The 22,366-nt window shown below is 39.9% G+C and overlaps 1 protein-coding gene across 1 annotated transcript in view; it reads left to right on the forward strand.

Moving 5' to 3' along the window:
* Positions 1-22,366, forward strand: part of TTC39C (tetratricopeptide repeat domain 39C) — a 121,718-nt gene that overhangs the window by 41,628 nt on the left and 57,724 nt on the right. The window contains 3 exon segments of the mRNA XM_019013896.4: positions 8,185-8,233; positions 10,053-10,181; positions 13,194-13,308. Coding sequence (XP_018869441.2) covers positions 8,185-8,233; positions 10,053-10,181; positions 13,194-13,308 — 293 coding nt within the window.

Consider the following 22,366-nt stretch of genomic DNA (forward strand, 5'->3'; position numbering starts at 1 on the left):
AACCACTTTGTCTTCTTAAAACCCATTTTTGATGATAACAAGCAGAGCAGAGGATATCACTTATCCTTTTGGCAAAAATTGTGTTTCTGAAGGCGAGGTGTGAGGCATTAGAGAAGCATTCAGTGTTGTCCTTTTTGCTAATTGTACACAGTTAACTCCAGTGGCCCCCTGGGTCTGTGATTTTTAAACAGCATGAGTCCCAGAAAAGCAGAGCTTCCATTAAGAGCAGCAGGGGTGAGTACATGCAGTTTTTTCTTCAACCCTCAGATCTCAGGTCTCAGGGCTGCAGTGAAAGATGTGGATGACAGCTGTGGGCTGATTAGATTCAGGTGGCCCCGTGCTTCGTTTATAATCCCCAGGAGTCGAAACCCCCCACACATTTGAAGGGGAGAAAAGTATTTTGGAAAATTCTAAGAACTAAACATTAAATAAGTTTAGAACATTTTCAGAAAAATGGAAGACAAAAAAATTCCAGCTATTCACTACTTTGGGCAGTAAAATTGCATTTAAAGAAACATACTCAGTTAGGGACTGTTTTACAGTAGTGATGCCTGCTTACCTAAGTGAGAAATGTTCCTTTGAGAATCAAATATATACATTCTCTTCCACTGTGTTTCAGGAAATAAAATCTTCATCAGTCCAATTTTTAATATCTTGGAGAGACCTTAAAAAAAATTTCCAAGGCAATGTTGGCGAATATCAGAATGAGGATCAGTTGCTTCCTTTCATTCACAACAGGTTTTCTACCTGTTGTGACTCATACAGAGAGAAAATTTTAGAGCCGTTTTATTACTGATGGTTCATTTTAAAAAAGCAAATGCAGTGAACATAAGAGGCCCTTTCATGAAAGGATTCCAGAAGACACCTTATCTTTTGCAGAACATATGTATGTTTGTTCTGTAATTTTTTTTTTAGAGACAGGGTCTCACTATGTTGCCCAGGCTGGTTTGGAACTCCTAGTCTCAAGCAATCCTCCTGCCTCAGCCTCCCAAAGTGCCAGGATTATAGGTGTGAGCCATCATGCCTGGCCTTGTTTTTTAACTTTTTATTTTGGAAAATTTTATACATCTTGAAAAGTACATAGAATCATTTAATGAATTCTGATATTCTTGTCACTCAGCTTCAATAATTATCAAGTCAGGGCCAGTCTTGCTTTATCTATCTTCTGTTCCCTTTTAATCTCTTTGCCCCAAATTATTTTGTAACAAATCCCAGTCAATGTATCATTTTATCTGTAATTACTTTCGTATATCCCTCTAAAAAGTAGAAAATCCTTTAAAATATAGCCACAGTACCATTGCACACCGAAAAAAAGAATACTAATTTATTAATATAATCAAATAGTCATCAGTGATCATTTATCTGATTGTTTTTCTTTTTAATATTTTTCTCTTCGTCATAAGGAAAAACTTACATACAGTAAAGAACTTTCACAGTGTAAACATCAATGTAACTACTATCCAGGTAAAGTTATCAGGCATTTTCAACACTGCAGTGCCCTCCTTTGGGCTCCTTCTTAAATTGATATTCCCCCAGAGGTAGCCACTGTTCAGACTAGAACATTAGAAGTCATCATTAGAAGTCAGAATAGTGGTTTTGGATTTCATATACATGGACTCATCTAGGATATACTCTTTTGTGTCTAGCTTCTTTCACTCAACGTTATTGCTTATGAGATTAATTCATGTTATTGCATTGAGTGAATATGCTGCAATACTAGATCTGTTCTACCGTGATGGATGCTTGAATTGTTTCCACTTTGAGGCTAGTATGAATAACACTGCTATTAACATGGTGTATGTGTCTTTTGGGGGAGCATAATCATTCATTTCTGTTGTGAAAATTACTGGTTTACCCAGTAATCCCATGATTGGGTATATACCCTAATGAATATGAGTTGTTCTGCCATAAAGGCACATGCATGTGTATGTTCATTGCAGCACTATTCACAATAGCAAAGACATAGAATCAACCTAAATATCCATCAGTTGGAGACTGGATAAAGAAAATGTGGTACATAAACTGTGGAATACTATGCAGCCATAAAAAGAATGAGATCATGTCCTTTGCAGGAACATGGATGGGGCTGGAGGCCATTAGCGTAAGCAAACCAATGCAGGAACAGAAAACCAAGTACTCCATGTCCTCACTTATAAGTGGGAGCTAAACACTGAGTACACTTGAACACAAAGAAGGGACCAACAGACAGCAGGGTCTACTTGAGGGTGGAGGGTAGGAAGAGGGTGAGGACTGAAAAACTACCTATTGTGTACTATGCTTATTACCTGGGTGATGAAATCATTTGTATACCAAACATCTGTGACACACAATTTACCTATACAGCAAACCTTTACATGTACCACTGAACCTAAAATTAAAAAAATTAATGACAGCTATATGTGCATAAAATTAAACCACTGTTAAATTCATTAGAGGCTGGACGCAATAGCTCACGCCTGTAATCCCAGCATTTTGGGAGGCAGAGGCAGGTGGATCACTTGAAGTCTGGCGTTTGAGACCAGCATGGTCGACATGGTGAAACCCCATCTCTACTAAAAATACAAAAATTAGCCGGGTGTGGTGGCATGAACCTGAGGTGCCAGCTACTCGGGAGGCTGAGACACAGGAATCACTTGAACCCAGGAGGCGGAGGCTGCAGTGAGCCGACCACTGCACTGCAGCCTGGGTGTCAGAGCGAGACTCTGTCTCAAAAAAAAAAAAAATCATTAGAATAAATAATAAAATTATCAAGTTCATAATAAAAAAAGTTACTAGGGTAGGCATATGTTTAGATTTAATAGACACCAATAAACGAAGTAGGAGAATACTAGTTGCTCCACATCTCACTAATGCTTGATATTGTCAGTCCTTCCTGACAACCTGATGAGTATAGTGGTATCTCATTTTGGTTTTAATTTGGATTTCCCTGATAACTAATGATTTTCAGCACTTTTTAATATGTTTACTGACTTTTGGATACCCTCATTTGTGAAGTGCCTATTTAAGATTTTGGCCATCTTTTTAGGAAGTTTTCAGTCTTTTACTGATTCCTGGAAGTTTTTAATGTATCCTGAAGATGAGCTCTTAGTTGGATATGTGTATTGCAAATATCTTCTCCCAGTCTGTGGTTTGCTTTTTCCAATCTCTTATGACTGAAAAGAAATTCTTAATTTTAATTGTCTTGATGTCTGTTCAAGTAAGCATCTAGCTTTGTTGCTGTTCTTCAGATTTGATTTGGCTATTCTAAATTATTTACTTTTCCATATAAATTTGTTTACTTTTTAAAAAAACTTTTAAGTTCAGAGATACATGTGCAGGTTTGTTACATGGATAGACTTGTGTCATGGAGATTTGTTATACAGATTATTTCATCACGCAGGTATTAAGCCTAGTACTAATTTTTTATTTTTTCCAGTCCCCTCTCTCCTCCCAACCTCCATTGTCAAGTAGGCCTCAGTGTCTGTTGTTCCCCTCTACGTGTCCATATGTTCTCAACACTTAGCTCCCACTTACAGGTCAGAACATTCGGTGTTTGGTTTTCTGTTCCTGCATGAGTTTGCTAAGGATAATGGCCTCCAGCTCTATCTGTGTCCTTGCAAAGGACATGATCTTGTTCCTTTTTATGGTTGCATAGTATTCAATGGTATACATATACCACATTTTCTTTATTCGGTCTATCATTGATGGGCATTTCGGTCGATTCCATGTCTTTGCTATTGTGAATAGTGCTGCAGTGAACATACATGTGCATGTGTCTTTAGAACAATTTATAGTTTTTTGGGTGTATACCCAGCAACAGGATTCCTGGGTTGAATGGTATATTAGTTTGTTTTCACGCTGCTGATAAAGATATACCCGAGACTGAGACTGGGTAATTTATAAAGGAAAGAGGTTTAATTAACTCATAGTTCCACATGGCTGGAGAGGCCTCACAATCAGAAGGCAGAGGAGGAGCAAAGTCATGTCCTGCATGGCAGCAGGCAAAGAGAGAATGAGAGCCAGGTGAAAGGGGAAATGCCTTATAAAACAATCAGATCTCATGAGGCTTATTCACTACCATCCCCCCATGATTCAATTATCTCCCACCAGCTCCCTCCCACAACACTTGGGAATTATGGGAGCTACAATTCAAGGTGAGATTTGGGTGGGGACACAGCCAAACCATATCAAATAGTATTTCTGCCTCTAGGTCTTTGAGGAATTGCCACACTGTCTTCCACAATGGTTGAACTAATTCATACTCCCACCAACAGTGTTAAGAGTGTTCCTTTTTCTCCACAACCTTGCCAGCATCTGTTGTTTTTTGACTTTTTAATAATAACCATTCTGACTGGTGTGAGATGGTACCTTATTGTGGTTTTGATTTGCATTTCTGTTTTTTTTTTTTTTTTGCGACGGAGTCTCTCTCTGTCGCCCAGGCTGAAGTGCAGTGGCACGATCTCGGCTCGCTAGCCTCTCAGGTTCCAGTGATTCTCCTGCCTCAGCCTCCCGGGTAGCTGGGATTATAGGCATGCCCAGCTAATTTTTGTATTTTTAGTAGAGATGGGGTTTCACCATGTTAGCCAGGCTGGTCTCGAACTCCCGACCTCAGGTGATCCGCCCGCCTCAGCCTCCCAAAGTGCTAGGATTACAGGCGTGAGCCACTGCGCCTGGCCGTATTCTTTTAAAGATAAAAAATTCAATGAGTTTGCTTTTATTCTTCAGTTTGTATTCTGGACTATAAGATTTAAAAGTTTATTTCATCCTTTTTCCTATGCACAAAGTCCTGGGTCCCAGCAAACACTGACATACTTAACTGATGGCTTTCTCACGTACGATGACCCAGCAGCCTTAGCGTAACAGTACCTACTTGTCCAATAAGAATATGATTACGAAAATAGTTACGGTTTTTCTTTTGGCCACATTTTGGGGTCAGTTTTTAAGGGTATTTCACAATAGGGATGTACTGTCACATTATTATGTTGTAAAGTCTCTTGGACTAGTTCTGCTCTGGTATTATGTTACCAACTGGATTTGCTTTTAGGGACATTTAAGTCACTTTCTTTTGACTTTAGGGGTTGCATTATTAACATTTAACTCAGTATTACTGTGAATAATTTTTACATGGTTCCAAAATGAAATCTATAAAACAAGATGTATAAAAGGGAGCTTCATTTCCATCCTTTTTTCTTCTTCCCTATTCCCCTCCCTCACCTTATAGGTATCAATTTTGAAAAAAATGTTATAGATTATCCTACCATTGTTTTTTCAATATCAGCAAATATTTAGTCTTTTTTTTTTTTAAAAAAAAATAGGTTTTTCACTATGGTTTATTTCACTCACCCCATTTTTTAAATATCTTTTGGTAGTTAGAAAGATTTGTATTTGGGTTCTAATGCTTATACTCAGCCTTCACATAGCATTCCCACTCCCCTCTTGTTTGGTCTTTGTTGGTTCCAAATATGAGGAGTATTGAAATGAGCTAGGAGCCTCTTCCTCCCCCTCCATAGCACCGTTTTGAACCAATGACCTTCGTACTCTTTGGGAACATTTCCAGATCTCCGGAATGAATGCATTTTGTGTAGAGACACATGCATGGTCCACAATTGATTAGGATGCAGATGCAGTAAGTTAACTTAGGATCACTTGAAATAAGTAAAAAAAAAAAAAAAAAAAAAAAAAAAAGCGTGGGTTGGGTGTGGTGGCTCACACCAGTAATCTCAGCACTTTGGGAGGCCGAGGAGGGCGGATCACTTGAGGAAGGAGCTCGAGACCAGCCTGCTGAATATAGTGAAACCCCGTCTGTATTAAAAATACAATTAATTAGCTGGGCATGGTGGTGGCTGCCTGTAATCCCAGCTACTCGGGAGGCTGAGGCAGGAGAATGGCTGGAACCTGGGAGGCGGAGGTTGCAGTGAGCCAAGATTGCACAATTGCACTCCAGCCTGGGTGACAGAGTGAGACTCTGTTTAAAAAGAAAACAAACCAAGGACCAAGTGAACCATGTTAGGTCGAGCTCTTCTAACAGCAAGTGATGTGCAGCCTGAGAGGACAGTCGCCCGTCCTGCAGTGCATTGTCACGTGCCCGATGCACCCGGGTGCTGTGGGGGATGCAGACAGTTCTTCAAGGAGGGAAAATGGTTTCCATGCGTTGTTGCTATGGTTTCTTTTCCCCCCACTTAAATGATAAGATGGTAGGTGAAGTCGAAAGGGCCAGGTTAGGTACCATGAATAATTAATTGCCACAGCTCTCAGAAACCTAATTTTAGCCAAGAATAAGAAGCAGATGTGGCAACAGTAGGCCCTAGTTTCAGCTTCCTTCATTTTTCAAATGGCAAAGTGGCTAATATGTGAGCAGGGAAAGGGAAAAAGAGGGAAAAGCCGCAGTACTCAGCACTTGATTGAGATGTGTCTGTTCCTGAAAGGCAGAATTCTGTGTCATCCCTTCCTTCACTGACTCGGATTTGTGGAACACCTGCTATGTGTGTAAGGTGGATATGATATATAGTAGGGTAGGGTAGGAGCCCGTACTGTTATGCCCATATAGTGCTATGGAATGAGAAAAACTAATGTGTATTTTGAGGCAGATTGTGGGGATGACAGATGCTACAGGAGTGTGCCGTTTGATCTAGGTTCATGGGTGTGAGCACTGGTTAGGGATTCCTCACAAGGGAATTGACCCCCTCACTTTTTTTCATGTAGGTTTAAGTAACCTATTAAATGGGAAAAGCAGACTATTATTAACTGTAGAATTTAGGTAGGTACTAAGTAGATGAAAAAGAAAATGGTAGCAGAAGGTTAATGTAAAATGGAGTCCTGGATCTCACACACACTCTCTTTCTCTGACACACAAACAGTGTACCAGGAGAAAAAGGAGTGTGTGTACCCTTCAATTCAGTAACACTACCTCTAGCATTTTATCCCAAAAATATATTTTGGCCTTGCCTGCAAAAACATATGTACAAGATGTCCGTTAGGCATATGTGTGTGTATACACACAGAGTCACACACATGTAAGTGTGCACCTTCTCTTTCCTGTAGACCCACACATACTCTCACTTTGCATATATTCTGTGTTTATAGTCAGAGATTGAATAAATTGTTTCATCCCTTTTTATAGTGACCATATAGTATTTGCATAATAAAAAATCAGTAAAACAATTTTCATTTAAGAAGGTAATTACAACTAGCTTTTCCTTTTAGTGCAATTTATAGAAATCTGGATTTTGTACTATTTTGGATTTTGAAGCAGAACATTTATATTCTTTTATTCTTTAAATTGGTATTGATTTGGTTTCATTTTTGCCTTACAACAAAATCAGATGATTACAAGGGGGGAATGGCTGACTCTTAGCGAGGCATTCCTAAGGTTCTGGGATTGATGAGTAAGTGTGTGAAGTCTGACTCGGTGAAGAGACTCTTTGATCTACTCTAGAAACTATACTGATTTTCTGTGTTGAACATTTGTAACAAGTTTTGCATTTTAAAAATGATCTAACTGGTAACTGTAGAAGATTATTTTAAAAATGAATAATAACTGTCTTTGTCCATGTTTTTGTAGTTGTCAGATTGTTTCTACCTTTTTTTTTTTTTTTTTTGAGACAGAGTCTCACTCTCTCGCCCAGGCTGGAGTGCAATGGTGTGATCTTGGCTCAGTGCAACCTCCACCTCTTGGATTCACGCAATTGTCCCTGCCTCAGGCTCCCCAGTAGCTGGGATTACAGACACCCGCCACCACTTGCTGCTAACTTTTGTATTTTTAGTAGAGATGGGGTTTTGCCATGTTGGCTAGGCTGGTCTCCAACTGCTAATCTCAGGTAATCTGCCTGCCTCAGCCTCCCAAGGTGCTGGGATTACAGACGTGAGCCACTGCACCTGGCCTGTTTCTACTATCTTTATATTTACTGTGTCAACTCTTTAACAGCCACAGTTACAAAGTTTACTAAGGCAGTGTCTGTTATAATTTGACTTTTTGTTTGCCTTGCTTTGAAGAATCAGGCAAATTCTATCCTGGCAGATAGAGCCGTAAACCACCTTGCCTCTTTAACTTCTTTATTAGGGTAATTTAATCTGCTTGATGACCTTAACTTCTTTTATTCAATTAGAAGGATTATATGGTAATCATGATATGTCAAATGCTTTTAAAATAAAATTTTACAATGAAAATAATTGTATTTTGTGTGTGTGTGTGTGTTTTTTTAACAGAAATCATAGCCCACTAATGAGTTTTGGAGCCAGCTTTGTCAGTTTTTTGGTAAGTTGATATCTTAAGACCTATTGGTATGAAGGAAACAATTATATAAAGTAATGTCTGTTAGTGGCTACCAGTTGTATAGATATACTATTGTAGAAAGTCTTTTAGAGTTTAAAACTGAAATAAAGTTTTTGCCTATTACCCAATGCCTATGAAATAATCTGCCTTCCCCAATTTTAAAAATAAAATGCTTACATCTTATTTATAGGGTATTATATTTTAACCAAAGTCCTTTTTAGAATAAAAATGTAATGGAAAGACCTTCAATAATTAAAACTGCATTCGAGGTAGAAAAAAAGTCTGGGTTTGGGTAATAAAGGTTTGCTCTGAAATTATCGAGTAAATGTGGACTAGAGGTCAAGTTAAATGAGCAGAGCTAAAATTTGTCAGTTTGTATTACATTTCCAAATATGAGTATTTGGGAATTGAGGAAGTAGATTGCAGTTAGTTTTAAAGTACATTGGGCAATGTGGAAAATGGGATACTTCAATTTTTCGGAAACAGTAATAACCACACAAATTACTTTCAAACACATAATTTTTTTAAAAGACTATTAAAGAATTGTGTAACAGCAGTTAAAAAAAAGACATGATAGGGACTGAAAAAGAGAAAGCATTTAGATCCAAGATTGAGAAAGAAGTCAGCAAATGGGCATGTCACAGCCTGGCAGTGCTCAACCACAGGTACCACGCCAGCTTCCAGTGAGAAGTTTTTACTCAAGGTATTTATTTCCTCTTATTGCCAGTTAATGCAACAAAAATGTTAACGGCTATTGTTTGAAAGAATACATTATTCCCAACCCTAAGGAAAATGGTACTGGGTGGCGGTCGTAACATTAGTACCCAAGTGATAACAAGGGCTGTAAATGAGATATAACCAAAGGGTCTTGGCTGAGTCTGGTGGTGGAGGAGGAGGAGAAGCAAGGCCACAGCAGGGTTGAGATTTCAGCAGCTTGAGAGGAGGGTTGGGAAGAAGAGTGTGGCAGGGAGGCCTGGGCCGAGGTTTGGCTAGAATGGAAAAGTAGGTTAGAGCCATACTGAGGAAGCCTGAAAGGCCAAGATGGAGCTGGTGGAATTTGATAGGAAATGAGGAGCTAGAGACAGTAGGTTCATCAGGTCCTTCCAAGAACCAGGTATCCCGCAGCAAGTCTGTCTCTGCCCCTGTAAGCCCATTCATCTCAGAAACCTCAGTTCTACTGTGTAAAAGTCACAGGTGTTCAGCAGAGATTCAGTAGATTTCCCCTACTTCGTTAAATGTGGCTTGAAAAAGTCCACCAGGATCAGGTGCCTGGAAACAAGCTGTCATGGAATTTTTAAACATAGACAATATTAAATGAATTCCTTATAAGTGAACCTACTGGAATTGCAGTCCCTGGAAAGACTGAAGATTTTCCAAGTGTACCTGCAAGCTGTTGTTTCATTAGCATTTCTGTGCAGTAGTTGGTGGAGCCAGGGATCCATATGTGGGTAGAATGAACTTCTGCATCAGACGCCACTGTAAAAACTGAATTGAGCAGACCAGTCAGAAATCAGAGAGAATTTTTGTTACTGTGTTTAATAACAGCAACAACAAAAATTGTAGAACAGTAATGTCAAGGACATTTATTACCGTATTTTTTTCATGATGATGTGATAGAGGTATAGTCTTATTTCATGTTGAGATTACAGTTTCTTTGAATGAACAGATTATGCTGTAACATTGTGATTCTTTTGCTTGCAATAAATAATTTAAGTGTTTTTTTAATTTGGAGTTTTCTTGTAATAAATTGGCTTAAATTTTCAGATACTAATTCATTCATTCATTCATTCTTTCTTGGAAGAATGCCATGATGACATTTGAGGAAGAAAAAATGCAGTTGGCATGTGATGACTTAAAAACCACAGAAAAACTGTGTGAAAGTGAAGAGGCTGGAGTAATTGAAACAATCAAGAATAAAATTAAGAAGAACGTAAGTATTGCGGCTTTAGGTTGTGGACTGTGTGCCACTTATTTAGAATATCACTTTTGTTCATTTAGAACAAAAGCCATTTGCTTGGTGTTAGTATTTAGAATATGACTGAAAAACCACAATGTTTCTTATGGTTTTTGGTTATATAAAATGTTATCTCTTATAAAAACAGAAGCTGCTTTCAGTCATCCAGAGCCATTCAGTGCATGTCCTTTTGATATCTTAGAATCATCTTCTTCCATAATGGGCCGTGTGGGAGGGGCTGTTTTAATGAGGTTTTCCTATATGTAATTCAAATAGGATACGATGGCAGTTGATGAATAATAGAATTGCATTTTGGTGTAATTCTGGAATTCAGCTGTTTACCTAATTTTCCCCAGGCCTCACCAGCCTTTGGTTATAAATAGTCATAATACCATCAGAATCCAGTTTTCCTGATTTTGCCCTCACCATTTCAGTGCAAAAGTGCTAGGCTTTGGAGAGGCACCCTCCTAGCCCTGATGTTACTTGGAGTGCCCAAGGGTCTCACATACATCACTGACAAATCAGTCTGTTGGATATAGTCATCAGAAGCCACCTGTCTTCTGCTCCTGCATGCCCGTGCCCTGCCTATGAAGCACCATAGGAGAGTGTTTCACCTCTGCTCTTGTTTATGGTGTCCACCATGAGAAAGCCACTGATGGGCCAAGTGTCTCGCCTCCTGATGCTCCAGAGGGCCAGAGTTTTCCTAGCTTCCTCTCTCTCCAGCCTGACACATCCTGCACAGTAGATGTTATTACAAACGAGGAAACAGAAGCATCTTGACATTTTCTCAAGTGAATAGAATAGTGAGTGCTGGGGCTAGATTTGGAACAACAGTGACCACGATGGATCATGCTAAAATCTAGAAAAAAGGGAAACAGATCATTCTGGTGTGTCTGCTGTGTATACTGTTGACATATTGGCAAAAATCCTATTATTTCTTCTGTCATCGTGGTAGCATATGAAAGCTATTTAACTTATTCAAGTTTGTTTTGTACTAAGAATGCAGAATGTTCTATTCTGGAGTGTTCTATTCTTCATTTTAGAAACATTATGATAAAGACCAACGTTTTATAACATCTAATCAATGACCAAGTGCTGTTGACTCTTTTTCTTAATACCTCTTGAATTCATCGACTACTCTCCATCCTCACTGCCATCTCTGTAGGTCAGACACTATCCCACTTGTCTAAGACACATGGGTATTTCTGCCTCCAGTCTCACGGTTCTTTAATGTAGGGGTCCCCAGCCTCTGGGCCATGGACCAGTACTGGTCTATGGGCTGTTAGGAACCAGGCCACAGGGCAGGAGGTGAGCTGCAGGGCAGGTGAGCATTACCACCTGAGCTTCACCTCCTGTCAGATCAACAGTGTCGTGAGATTGTCATAGGAGTATGAACTGTCTATGCAAGGGATCTAGGGTGCACCCTCCTTATGAGAATCTAACTAATGCCTGATGACGTGAGGTGGAACAGTTTCATCCTGAAACCATTAACCCATCTCCTCCCACCCCCTCCAACCCAGTCCATGGAAAAATTGTCTTCCATGAAGCTGGTCCCTGGTGCCAAAAAGGTTGGAGAATGCTGCTCTAATTCATTGACCATAATATAGTCACTAAAATGCAAATTTGTTGCTTGCTTGGTTTTCGGTGGCCCCTCTCACCAGCCATTGCCATTATAATAAAGTACAGACTTCTTAATGTGGCTGACTTGGCGTTTACGTTTCCTCTGCCTGCAACATTCTCCTCCCTCGTTTCCTGGTTCCTACTCTTCTTTAGTTCTTTCTACGTGTCCTTTTCCTCAAAGACTGTTGCTTGAGGCTCCATGCCCTGTTGAGTGTGTCTCCTACAGGTTCCCATAGTTCCCTCTCCTTACCCTTCAGAGAGCTTTCCACAGTGCATAGTAATATGGTCTATATTTCGTCATTAGAATGAAAGCTTATTTACATGTCTGTCATCAGTATCCAGTACCATGTCTAGCACCTGTGTTAATAATTAAGATTTGTAATGAGTCCTTGCAATTTAAAAAGCATTTTCACATTCAGTATCTCATTAGCCCTCCCAACAATCCTGCACAGTAGATTTTATGACAAACGAGGAAACAGAAGCATCTTGACATTTTCCCAAGTGAATAGAATAGTGAGTGCTGGGGCTAGGTTTGAAACAACGGTGACCACGATGGATTATGCTAAAATCTAGAAAAAAGGGAAACACATCATTCTGGCTTGTCTACTGTGTATACTGTTGACATATTTGCAAAAATTCTATTATTACTTCTGTCATTGTGATAGCATATTAAAGCTATTTATTTTATTCAAGTTTACTTTGTACTAAGAATGCAGAGTGTTCTATTCTGAAGTGTTCTATTCTTCATTTTAGAAACATTATGATAAAGACCAACATTTTATAAAAAGTGATTTGACTTTTTGCATATTTGTATTTATATGAGTTATATTTCAAGTAGTTTGTGATTTATTCAAAGCTAATTTTTAATTCCAGAATATTTTCTCCTTAATGGAAATGTAATCAGTTTCTGATCCTTACATCTCAGTTGCAGGCACGAAAAGAATGCCCCTAATGTTATCCTACCTGAAGACAGGTGGCTGCAAAGTTGACTTTTCAGGTTATCTACTTTGAGGAATATATTGTACCTTTAATGATTTTTATTCTGGATAAGAAAGACTTTATATTGTTTGTTTTTAAAAAAGGTGAAACTCCGAAGTTTTTTGTTGCTTTTCGTATTTCCCATGAATTCAGCTTGTATCACTTAGAATATTTTTGTCTTTGAGTTACAGTGCTCAAACAAACAAAACAAAGTTAGACTAATGGGAATTTGGAGCTGCCAGGCTCATAGGATAAATTTGGGCTTGGCTTTGAGTGCCAGGTTTCACAATTCCTATGTGAAATTATTTTGTACAATAACCTGATACTGTTTGGGGGAACTGTCATTGTTATGTGTGATTTATCAGTGTGGACATTCTTTCTGCCAAACAGGTTGATGTCCGAAAATCCGCCCCCTCTATGGTTGATCGGCTTCAGAGGCAGATAATCATAGCTGACTGCCAGGTTTACCTGGCTGTGCTTTCATTCGTAAAACAAGAATTGTCAGGTATGCTGAAGCATTATTTTTAATGGTTTTCAGTATTCAGTGCACACAATTAGTAATATGCTTTTTTAAGAATGCCTTATATTTCAGTCTTTGAAAACATGTGGCGCCTCTTTGGGGCATGATACTGATTTATTACTGGGGAAATTGAAACCACAAGTGTTTAATGTGTGTTTAGTGGAGCAGTTTTTGTGCCAGAGTCTGTTTCATCCTCTTGTCTCAAGAGAATTCTGTCATACTTACAGAAATTGCTACTGAATTTTATATGTATGTAGATGTATAATAGTTTTTCTTTGTGGGAATCAGGTTGTGATAATAACCTTTAAAGTGAAATGTAACTGGCTTAAATTTAAGGTTTTCAGGAAGTTGTTATTAAGGCCTGAGTGCCTTCAGTGGTTTCACGTATATTAGGAGATCGTTAAAGATCATTAAAGATTTGCTAATATACTGGAATGACCTGCATTTTAACAAACTTTAATGAGGGATATAAACTAATTTCTTAATTAGTCTGTCCAAGACAAATGTTTTCTAGGCTTAGCTTTAATTTCTTGAGTGAAATAGACTCAAGTGAGCCTCTAAAACTTGTCCTATGACTGAGTCTAAAATTGACCTAATTCTTTTAATTATGTGGTTATGGGTGTCTCTGATATTGACAGCAGAAACTTGCCATTTTGGTAGATAGAATTTACTTGAAAAAACTGAAAATTCTAAAAGGAAATCAATTAAAATTCACTGTCAGAAAGATATTTTCTCCTAAACCCTAAATGAAGAAGGATATATTTCTTTTAAATTATAACATACTCTTTTCTTTCTAGCCTATCAGAAGCCGGTTTTTCCCCCTTTTTCTTGTTTCTCTTGCTCTTTCTATCTTTGTCTCTGTCTCGTACGAACGATGCTTGGCTTCTGTTTGGCTGAAGTCAAAAGTGGAATTTAACTTCTATTTTGATCTCTGAAATTTGGACTTCTAAGAATTGATCTTTCTTTTAAAATATGTTCTATGATGTACATTCACTGTTTGTTTTGGTTCAATAATTCTTTTCTCCTTAACCCTCTTCTCAGGACTCTTCTAACAATACCTTACTTATATGGTCAAGAACTCATAGCTCATGTGAATTTTTTATAATGCAGTAATGTCATATCCCCCATTTGGAGCGCACTGCTGACTCAGATATAAAAGAGTACCAGAGCTTATCTGGACCTTGTTGGTCAAGACAAGAGCTCTGTGATTTTGTACTTCCTTTTCCTGACACTCAGGGACTCTCATAAGGAGCTAATTTTAACCATTAAGAAAATATCTGGCCAGGTGCCTTGGCTCACACCTGTAATCCCAGCACATTAGGAGGCTTAAGCAGGTGGATCACTTGAATCAGGAGTTTGAGACCAGCCTGGCCAACATGGTGAAACCCCCGTCTCTACTAAAAATACAAAAATTAGCTGGGTGTGGTGGCGGTCGCCTGTAATTCCAGCTACTTGGGAGGCTGAGGCAGGAGAATCGCTTGAACACGGGAGGTGGGGGTTGCAGTGAGCTGAGATCACTCCACCGCACTCCAGCCTGGGTGACAGAGCGAGACTTAAAAAGAAAAGAAAAGAAAATACCTGTTGAGAGAGGAGGATAAAGCAAATGTAATAAAAGTTAAAGTGTGAGAATATATCAGAACTTTTTTGTGTTTTGTTTTTTGAAATGGAGTCTCGCAGTGTTTCCTGGGCTGGAGTGCAGTGGTGCGATCTTGGTTCACTGCAACCTCTGCCTCCCAGATTCAAGCGATTCTCCTGCCTCAGCCTCCAGAGTAGCTGGGATTACAGGCGCCCACCACCACGCCCGACTAATTTTTTGTATTTTTAGTAGAGGCGGGGTTTCACTATGTTGATCAGCCTGGTTTTGAACTCCGACCTTGTGATCTGCCTGCCTCGGCCTCCCAAAATGCTGGCATTACAGGTGCGAGCTGCCGTGCCCAGCCAGAACTTTCTAAATGAGTATGTGGGTCTTTCGTTTGTTCAATCATTGATCCATTCAACAAATAATTATAGAGCACATGCTGTGTGCTAAGCACTTAGTTAGATAAGCAAACACAGGCCTAGTCCCTGCCCTCGTGAAGCTGAGAATTATCAGATAATAGTATTTATAGTTAAGATTATTCTGACTGTAAAATTACTAAATATTAGTATGGAATATTTTGGAAAGATAGAAAGCAAGTCATCATCTCCAATTTCACCACTTAGAGAAAATCTCTTTTTATTAATGATCTACTTTATATTTCTCTAATTTTTTGCTAAATTGAATCTAAAGTATTTTGTATCTTGTTTTTTCTTTTCAATTATACTTTGGATATTTTCCCTGTGACTTACTTTCAGAACATAATTTTAAATAATAGTGTGTTAGTTTATCATATGGATATGCCCTAATGTATTTAATCAATTCCTCATGAATGTTTAGATTGGTGTGCATTTTTGGGGGGTATTAGTGAGATTGAATATGCTTTTGTATTTTATCCATAAACTATATTTCTTTGACAAATTATCTTTACAGCCTTTGCCTATTCTTCTAATAGTTTGATATTATTGTTACTTAATCCTGTTCATCATAGTATTTGACAGCATTCTTGCTTCTTCCTGAAGTCCTATGATTTATTGAATGTGATATTGACATTGAAGTGAAATTCTCATAGGCATGAAAGCCTCAGGTTGTCATAAACTTATGTAGTGGTTATTTGCTTTGTGAATAGCTCAGTATTTGTTTCAAACAAACACAACCAACAATGTGCTCTATTTGCCTTTCAGACACCCAGTGGGTTATTAAGCTACAAATAATTTGTTTACTTCATTGGCGGGATCCATATTTCTTAGAAAACATTTTACATGGATAATTTTCTTTGGGGAAAAAAAAAAAAACAAAGCTCCTTGTTGGAGATGTTTGTTATGGGTGGCCCTCCCCACCCTTGGAGCGGGGCAGCACTGAGGGGCCAGGGGCACACACACAGGCCAGAGCTCTGGTAGGGATGAGCCAATGTGAACTTTTTAATGATTCATGCTTTTTTTTTTTTTTTTTTTTTTTTTTAAAGACAGTTTCTCACTCTGTCACGCAGGCTGGAGTGCAGTGGCACAATCTCGGCTCACAGCACAACCACTGCCTCCCGGGTTCAAGCGATTCTTGTACGTCAGCCTCCCAAATAGCTAGGATTACAGGTGCATGCCACCACTCCTGGCTAATTTTTGGTATTTTTAGTAGAGACGGGGTTTCACCATGTTGGCCAGGCTGGTCTCGAACTCCTGCCCTTAAGTGATCTATCCGCCTTGGTCTCCCAAAGTGCTGGGATTGCAGGCATGGGCCACCATGCCCGGTCAATGCTTCTTACTTTTAAAAAAGCTTGTGTTTATCTCATTTAAACTTTCTTATAATGAATTACTCCATCATCTCTTTAATTTCCCATACTACTTTATATCTTTTTAACTCTATTATCCAAGTGTCTTTTATTGCAGCAAGAATATATTACTTTTGTGATAAATTATTTTTAAAACATATTTTATGGCACTTGCCACCTTGTTTTATTATAAATTTCCTTTATTTCCTTTTGGATTTGAAGAGAGGGCTCATGTCTTTCTCACCTTTGTATTCTTGGCAACATATATACTCTAGTTTTCCTCAGATGAGATTGTTTTCCTTACTTGACAGGTGAGACAGTTGCAGTTGAATGATTTATGCAGCTTGTTGGTGATGACAGAACCAGGGCCTGAGCCATGGTTTTCTCATTTTCTAACTGAAATCCTGGTGCTGTCCACGTGCTCCCACCTTAGTTTGGTTACTTGTGCTATCACCTTCCAAGTGGCCCAGAAACCCAGGTTCCTTGGGGCCTTCTCCCTCAGGTGCTCCCTGTACCCTGGGGAACTAGCCCTGGGCTAGAATAGTAGCCACACTGCCTCTTGCTTCCCTCTGGGCTACACTCTCCATTGCTGCTAGAGTATCTTTCCAGAACTGCTTAAACCCATGCTTTAAACACTTAGCTGGTGTGCCTCACCTGCCAGGGAAGGTCTGAATTCCTTTTGTGCGGGGCATGTAAGACCCTGCCTCTTTCCCAGCCACCTGCCCTTCCACTACCTCATCTAGCTGAGCTGAGATTCTCACACTTCCCTGAATACCCCCTGCTGCCTCGAGCTTTTATTCACCTTATCCTCGCAGTGTGGAACACCCCTACCCCCTTTATCTTTCTCTTATGCTTAATCAAGTGCAACCCAGGCCTTCCTCCTTTGTACAGCATTCCCTCCTCATATCAATCCCGGTTCTTTTTTTTTTAAGAGGCAAGGTCTCACTCTGTCATCCAGGCTGGAGATCATAGCTCACTTCAGCCTTGAGGTCCTAGGTTCAAGTGATCCTCTTGCCTCAGCCTCCGGAGTAGCTGGGACTACAGGCATGTACCACCACACCTGGCTAATTTTTAAAAATTTTTTTGTAGAGATAGGGGTCTCACTGTGCTGCCCAGGCAGGTCTTGAACTTCTGGGCTCAAGCAGTCCTTCCACCTTGTCCTCCCAAAGTGTGGGGATTACAGGTGTGAGCCACCATGCCCAGCCAATCTGGCCTTTGTTGTGCTATTACTTATACCCTGTGCATCACCATTTACTGCATGTATCACATAGCAGTACTCATATTTATTTACATGTCTGCCTAAAGTATTAGGCTACATACACCTTGAGGGCAGGGACTGTGCAATCTACCTGCTGTTTTACCTCTTCCCCACATATGTTGAGCATTTCCTATGTGCCCACATACTGTGAGATGATAGGTGCTGGTAGTCTTGAGATGAATGAGATGCACTTCATGCCCTGGGAGAACTCATGGTTTGGCAGTAGGAACAAATAAGTAAGTAAATAAATTCTAATTCAGGAGGATACTTCAGCCATAGACATATAAATTAGTCATAGAGGTTGAATAGGGAACAAGTGATTCTGAATCTTTGGGAAGATCAAGGATCCCTTATCCCTGAGGAGGTTTATAAAGCATGAAGGTCCGTTGCCTTCTCTGTGTCCTTAGAACCTGGTAGGATGTCTTTGCCTAGAACATGGTGGGTGGATATTAAAATCCATTCATGCCTAGTGTTCCATTATTGGAACGCTAAGCATGTGGGAGTTATTTATATCCTACTGTTCAAGGTCATTGCCAAGATCTGATTGCAAAAATTCACAAATTTGCAACCTCAGGCATAATTAAAGGGAGGAAATGGAGGAAAGGTAATGCCATTCAGGAAGATATTGGGATTGGAGAAGTGAGCCTATTAGAAGTCTGTTGGTGACACATGAAAAAATGCTCATCATCACCGGCCATCAGAGAAATGCAGATCAAAATCACAATGGGATACCATCTCACATAAGTTAGAATGGTGATCGTTAAAAAGTCAGGAAACAACAGGTGCTGGAGAGGATGTGGAGAAATAGGAACACTTTTACACTGTTGGTGGGATGGTAAACTAGTTCAACCATTGTGGAAGACAGTGTGGGATTCCTCAGGGAACTAGAACTAGAAATACCATTTGACCTAGCCATCCCATTACTGGGTATATACCCAGAGGATTATAAATCATGCTGCTATAAAGACACATGCACATGTATGTTTATTGCAGCACTATTCACAATAGCAAAGACTTGGAACCAACCCAAATATCCATCAATGATAGACTGGATAAAGAAAATGTGGCACATATACACCATGGAATACTATGCAGCCATAAAAAAGGATGAGTTCATGTCCTTTGTAGGAACATGGATGAAGCTGGAAACCATCATTCTGAGCAAACTATTGTAAGGACAGAAAACTAAACACTGCATGTTCTCACTTATAGGTTAGAATTGAACAATGAGAACACTTGGACACAGGGCAGGGAACATCACACACTGGGGCCTGTCGTGGGGTGGGGGGAGTGGGGAGGGATGGCATTAAGAGAAATACCTAATGTAAATGACAAGTTAATGGGTGCAGCACACCAACATGGCACATGTATACATATGTAACAAACCTGCACATTGTGCACATGTACCCTAGAACTTAAAGTATAATTAAAAAAAAAAAGTCTGTTGGTGAAGGTTGAAGATAACGAGGCAGTGGGCTGACTGGTGAAAACTAAATCATCTTTTGTCCTTCAGAGTCTTGGGCCAGGAACAGTGGCTCACACCTGTGCACGGTGGCTCCTAGCACTTTGGGAGGCCGAAGTGGGTGGATTGCTTGAGTCTAGGAGTTTGAGACCAGCCTGGGCAACATGGCAAAACCCATCTCTACTAAAAATACAAAAAATCAGCCAGGCTTGGTGGCGTGTGCCTGTAGTCCCAGCTACTCAGGAGGCTGAGGTGGAAGAATCACCTGAGCTTGGGAGGTCAGGGCTGCAGTAAGGTGAGATAGTGCCATTGCACTGCAGCCTGGGCAATCCAAGTGAGACCTTGTCTCAAAAAAAAAAACAAAAAAAACCTCTATTATTTGGGACACAAGAAAGGCAAGCCTGAATTGCCATGGGTTAACCAGCCTCCTTCTGGGACAGTTGGACAGACAGGCTTTAATAGATGCTTGCACCAGATACAGTCCCCCTGAAAAATTACAAAATTTATCCAAGATCAATTTCATGTAACTTGATATTCCCATTTTGCAAGCAGCTCTTGCCCTTTCCCAGGGAAGACTTCTGTCCCCGTATGGGGCGGGGTTTCCTCTCGCCCCCTCCATCTCTCAGCTAGTTGTTGCCTGGTCCTCATAAGGTGGGACAAATTGTCTGTTGCCCAGGCTGGAGTGCAGTGGCACAATCTTGGGTTACTACAACCTCCACCTCCTGGTTTCATGCTATTCTCCTGCCTCAGCCTCCTGAGTAGCTGGAACTACAGGCACCTACCACCATGCCCGGCTAATTTTTTTGTATTTTTTAGTAGAGACAGGGTTTCACCATGTTGGCCAGGCTGGTTTTGAACTCCTGACCTCAAGTGATCTGCCTGCCTCAGCCTCCAAAAGTGCTGGGATTACAGGCATGAGCCACCGCGCCCGGCCTGCTCTGTGGTTATTCTGCTGTCTCCACCTCCCTCCACAGACACAGAGATAACAACAGCTGAATGACTTATACTTGACCTTTCAGAGCAGCCAGATGAAAGGCTGTGCAGGGTGTATGGCTCTTAAATAGCATGTTCTTTGCTTGTTGGGAAGACATGCACTCAGCTGCTGTGTCCTCTCGTGGAGCTGCTGGAGCGGCCCCTGTAGGAGCCACAGTGCAGAGCGTCCTGTTCTCTGTGCTGCATCCTCCCCCAGCCTCTGCCTCCTCCTGCTTGGCCTGGCTGTGGCTGGAATTTTTGCTTTACAGAGTGTGGGATGGAGAGTAGGGCAAGTCCCGAGAACCTGTTTCAGTGCCAAGTTGGATGCAGAATGTAGTAAAAGCAACATGGCCTCTCTCGACATGGGCATTAAGTTTGTTTTGACATACTTCAGTTTATCATTGACTCAGTCAAAAACGTTGGGTTCTGTTTCCTTGGCTCAAATTAAGGACCTTACAGCTTGTTACCATAGACTTCAACATGTGCCTTCAGACATTGGCACCCGTCTTAGGCACAAAATTAAAGACGGATTGAATTCATTGTATTCTTATTCTAGAAGAGTGGGGTTTTCACCGTGGAGGTTTCTGTTGTGTTTTATTGATTTAGTTCCACGTACTCAGGATTGGATGGATTCTTAACGTTTGTTTCCAGTTCTACCATCCATTTCTGTAGCTCCTCACCTGAGGTCAGAATTGTTAGCATTCATGTCTATAATCCTGGTCCCTTCGACGTCATGTTGAGAGATGCCGTTTCTCCGGGAGCAGGTGTTCACTTCTCCGTTGGGCTTGCACCCTTTTGTCCCGGTGTGTCCCCTGCCTCACTCTGCCTCCAAGCCGCTCGCCCATCTGCTCCTTCCTACTGGCATTCCTGCTCCTCTCTCCTGGGGTGTTCCCTTTCCCTTAGCGCAAGCTTCACTTCCTTTAATAAAGCTGAGGTAGCCTGGAAAATACAGGATAAAATGGAGTTAAATTTATCCCTCCAAATTTCCAGTTAAGAATGGGTAGGAGTAAAGTATTCTTCCGAAATCCCACAGTAACTATTTTGCACTCTCTAATTTATTTATGTGTTTACTACATGGAAAACTATTTAATGACAGAAAAAGGAGATAAAAAAGAACAATTCACTCATCATCTCAGCGTTGTTTGTTTTCACTCTTTCTGTATGTGAACCAATAGAGCATTTAAATATATATGTTAAGTTGCATGCTTATTTTTTCCTTTGTGTTTATTTTCTTTTCTAATTTTATTGTGGGCATTAGGCGGGATTGGACTATGTTTTATAGTTCTTTGGTGTTCCTCAGGTGGCAAGCACAGTGCCAGGCACATAATAGAAACAGTCAATAGCCAATCGATATTTTTAGGGTTTTACAGATTTGTTTAAAATCTGCAGCCAGTGATTATTTGTTTTCAATTAGATTCCAATTGCCTCTGTGCTCTCAAGAATATATATTCTAGTTTCTATTTTTTTCTGCTTTTCTGTTAAATCTTTGGCTTTTTGGATTGTAACTGAGCATCATCTTTCTTGTTTGTGGACATGCTGGATCAATCCAGACACTTAAAAATCCACTTTGTTAGTATAAAAGAAGCTTCAAGGTTTTCTCCAGGCTTTCTTTTCCCACAGTGCTTCCATTTAGGAGGGGAAAAAGTCATTGAGCCTCTTAAAGGAAGGATCTCTGTCTTATTTCACTTCGATTCACCCAGAACAGTGCTTCAAATGTGGTGTTTGTACAGTAAATATTCTTGTTAAGTAGAACAAATGAAAAGAAATTGTTTCAAATGTATTACTTTTATTATTTTAAAGTTACTAAAAAAACTTTGTAGATTAATTTGTTTTACTTGTTCATTCTACCCTATAGCATTCTTTTTAGTGGAGGTAGACTATAGGACATTAATCACCCAGAAGTTGTAGGATAGTTGTTTTTAAATGTGATCCCATGGGTGATATATTCATCATTTGTCAGAAAATTGATGCATTTAAGTAAAATAATAGCTTGATACCATGGATTGGGGG

This window comes from Gorilla gorilla, chromosome 17, assembly GCF_029281585.2.
Source record: "Gorilla gorilla gorilla isolate KB3781 chromosome 17, NHGRI_mGorGor1-v2.1_pri, whole genome shotgun sequence".
Classification (NCBI taxonomy): domain Eukaryota; kingdom Metazoa; phylum Chordata; class Mammalia; order Primates; family Hominidae; genus Gorilla; species Gorilla gorilla.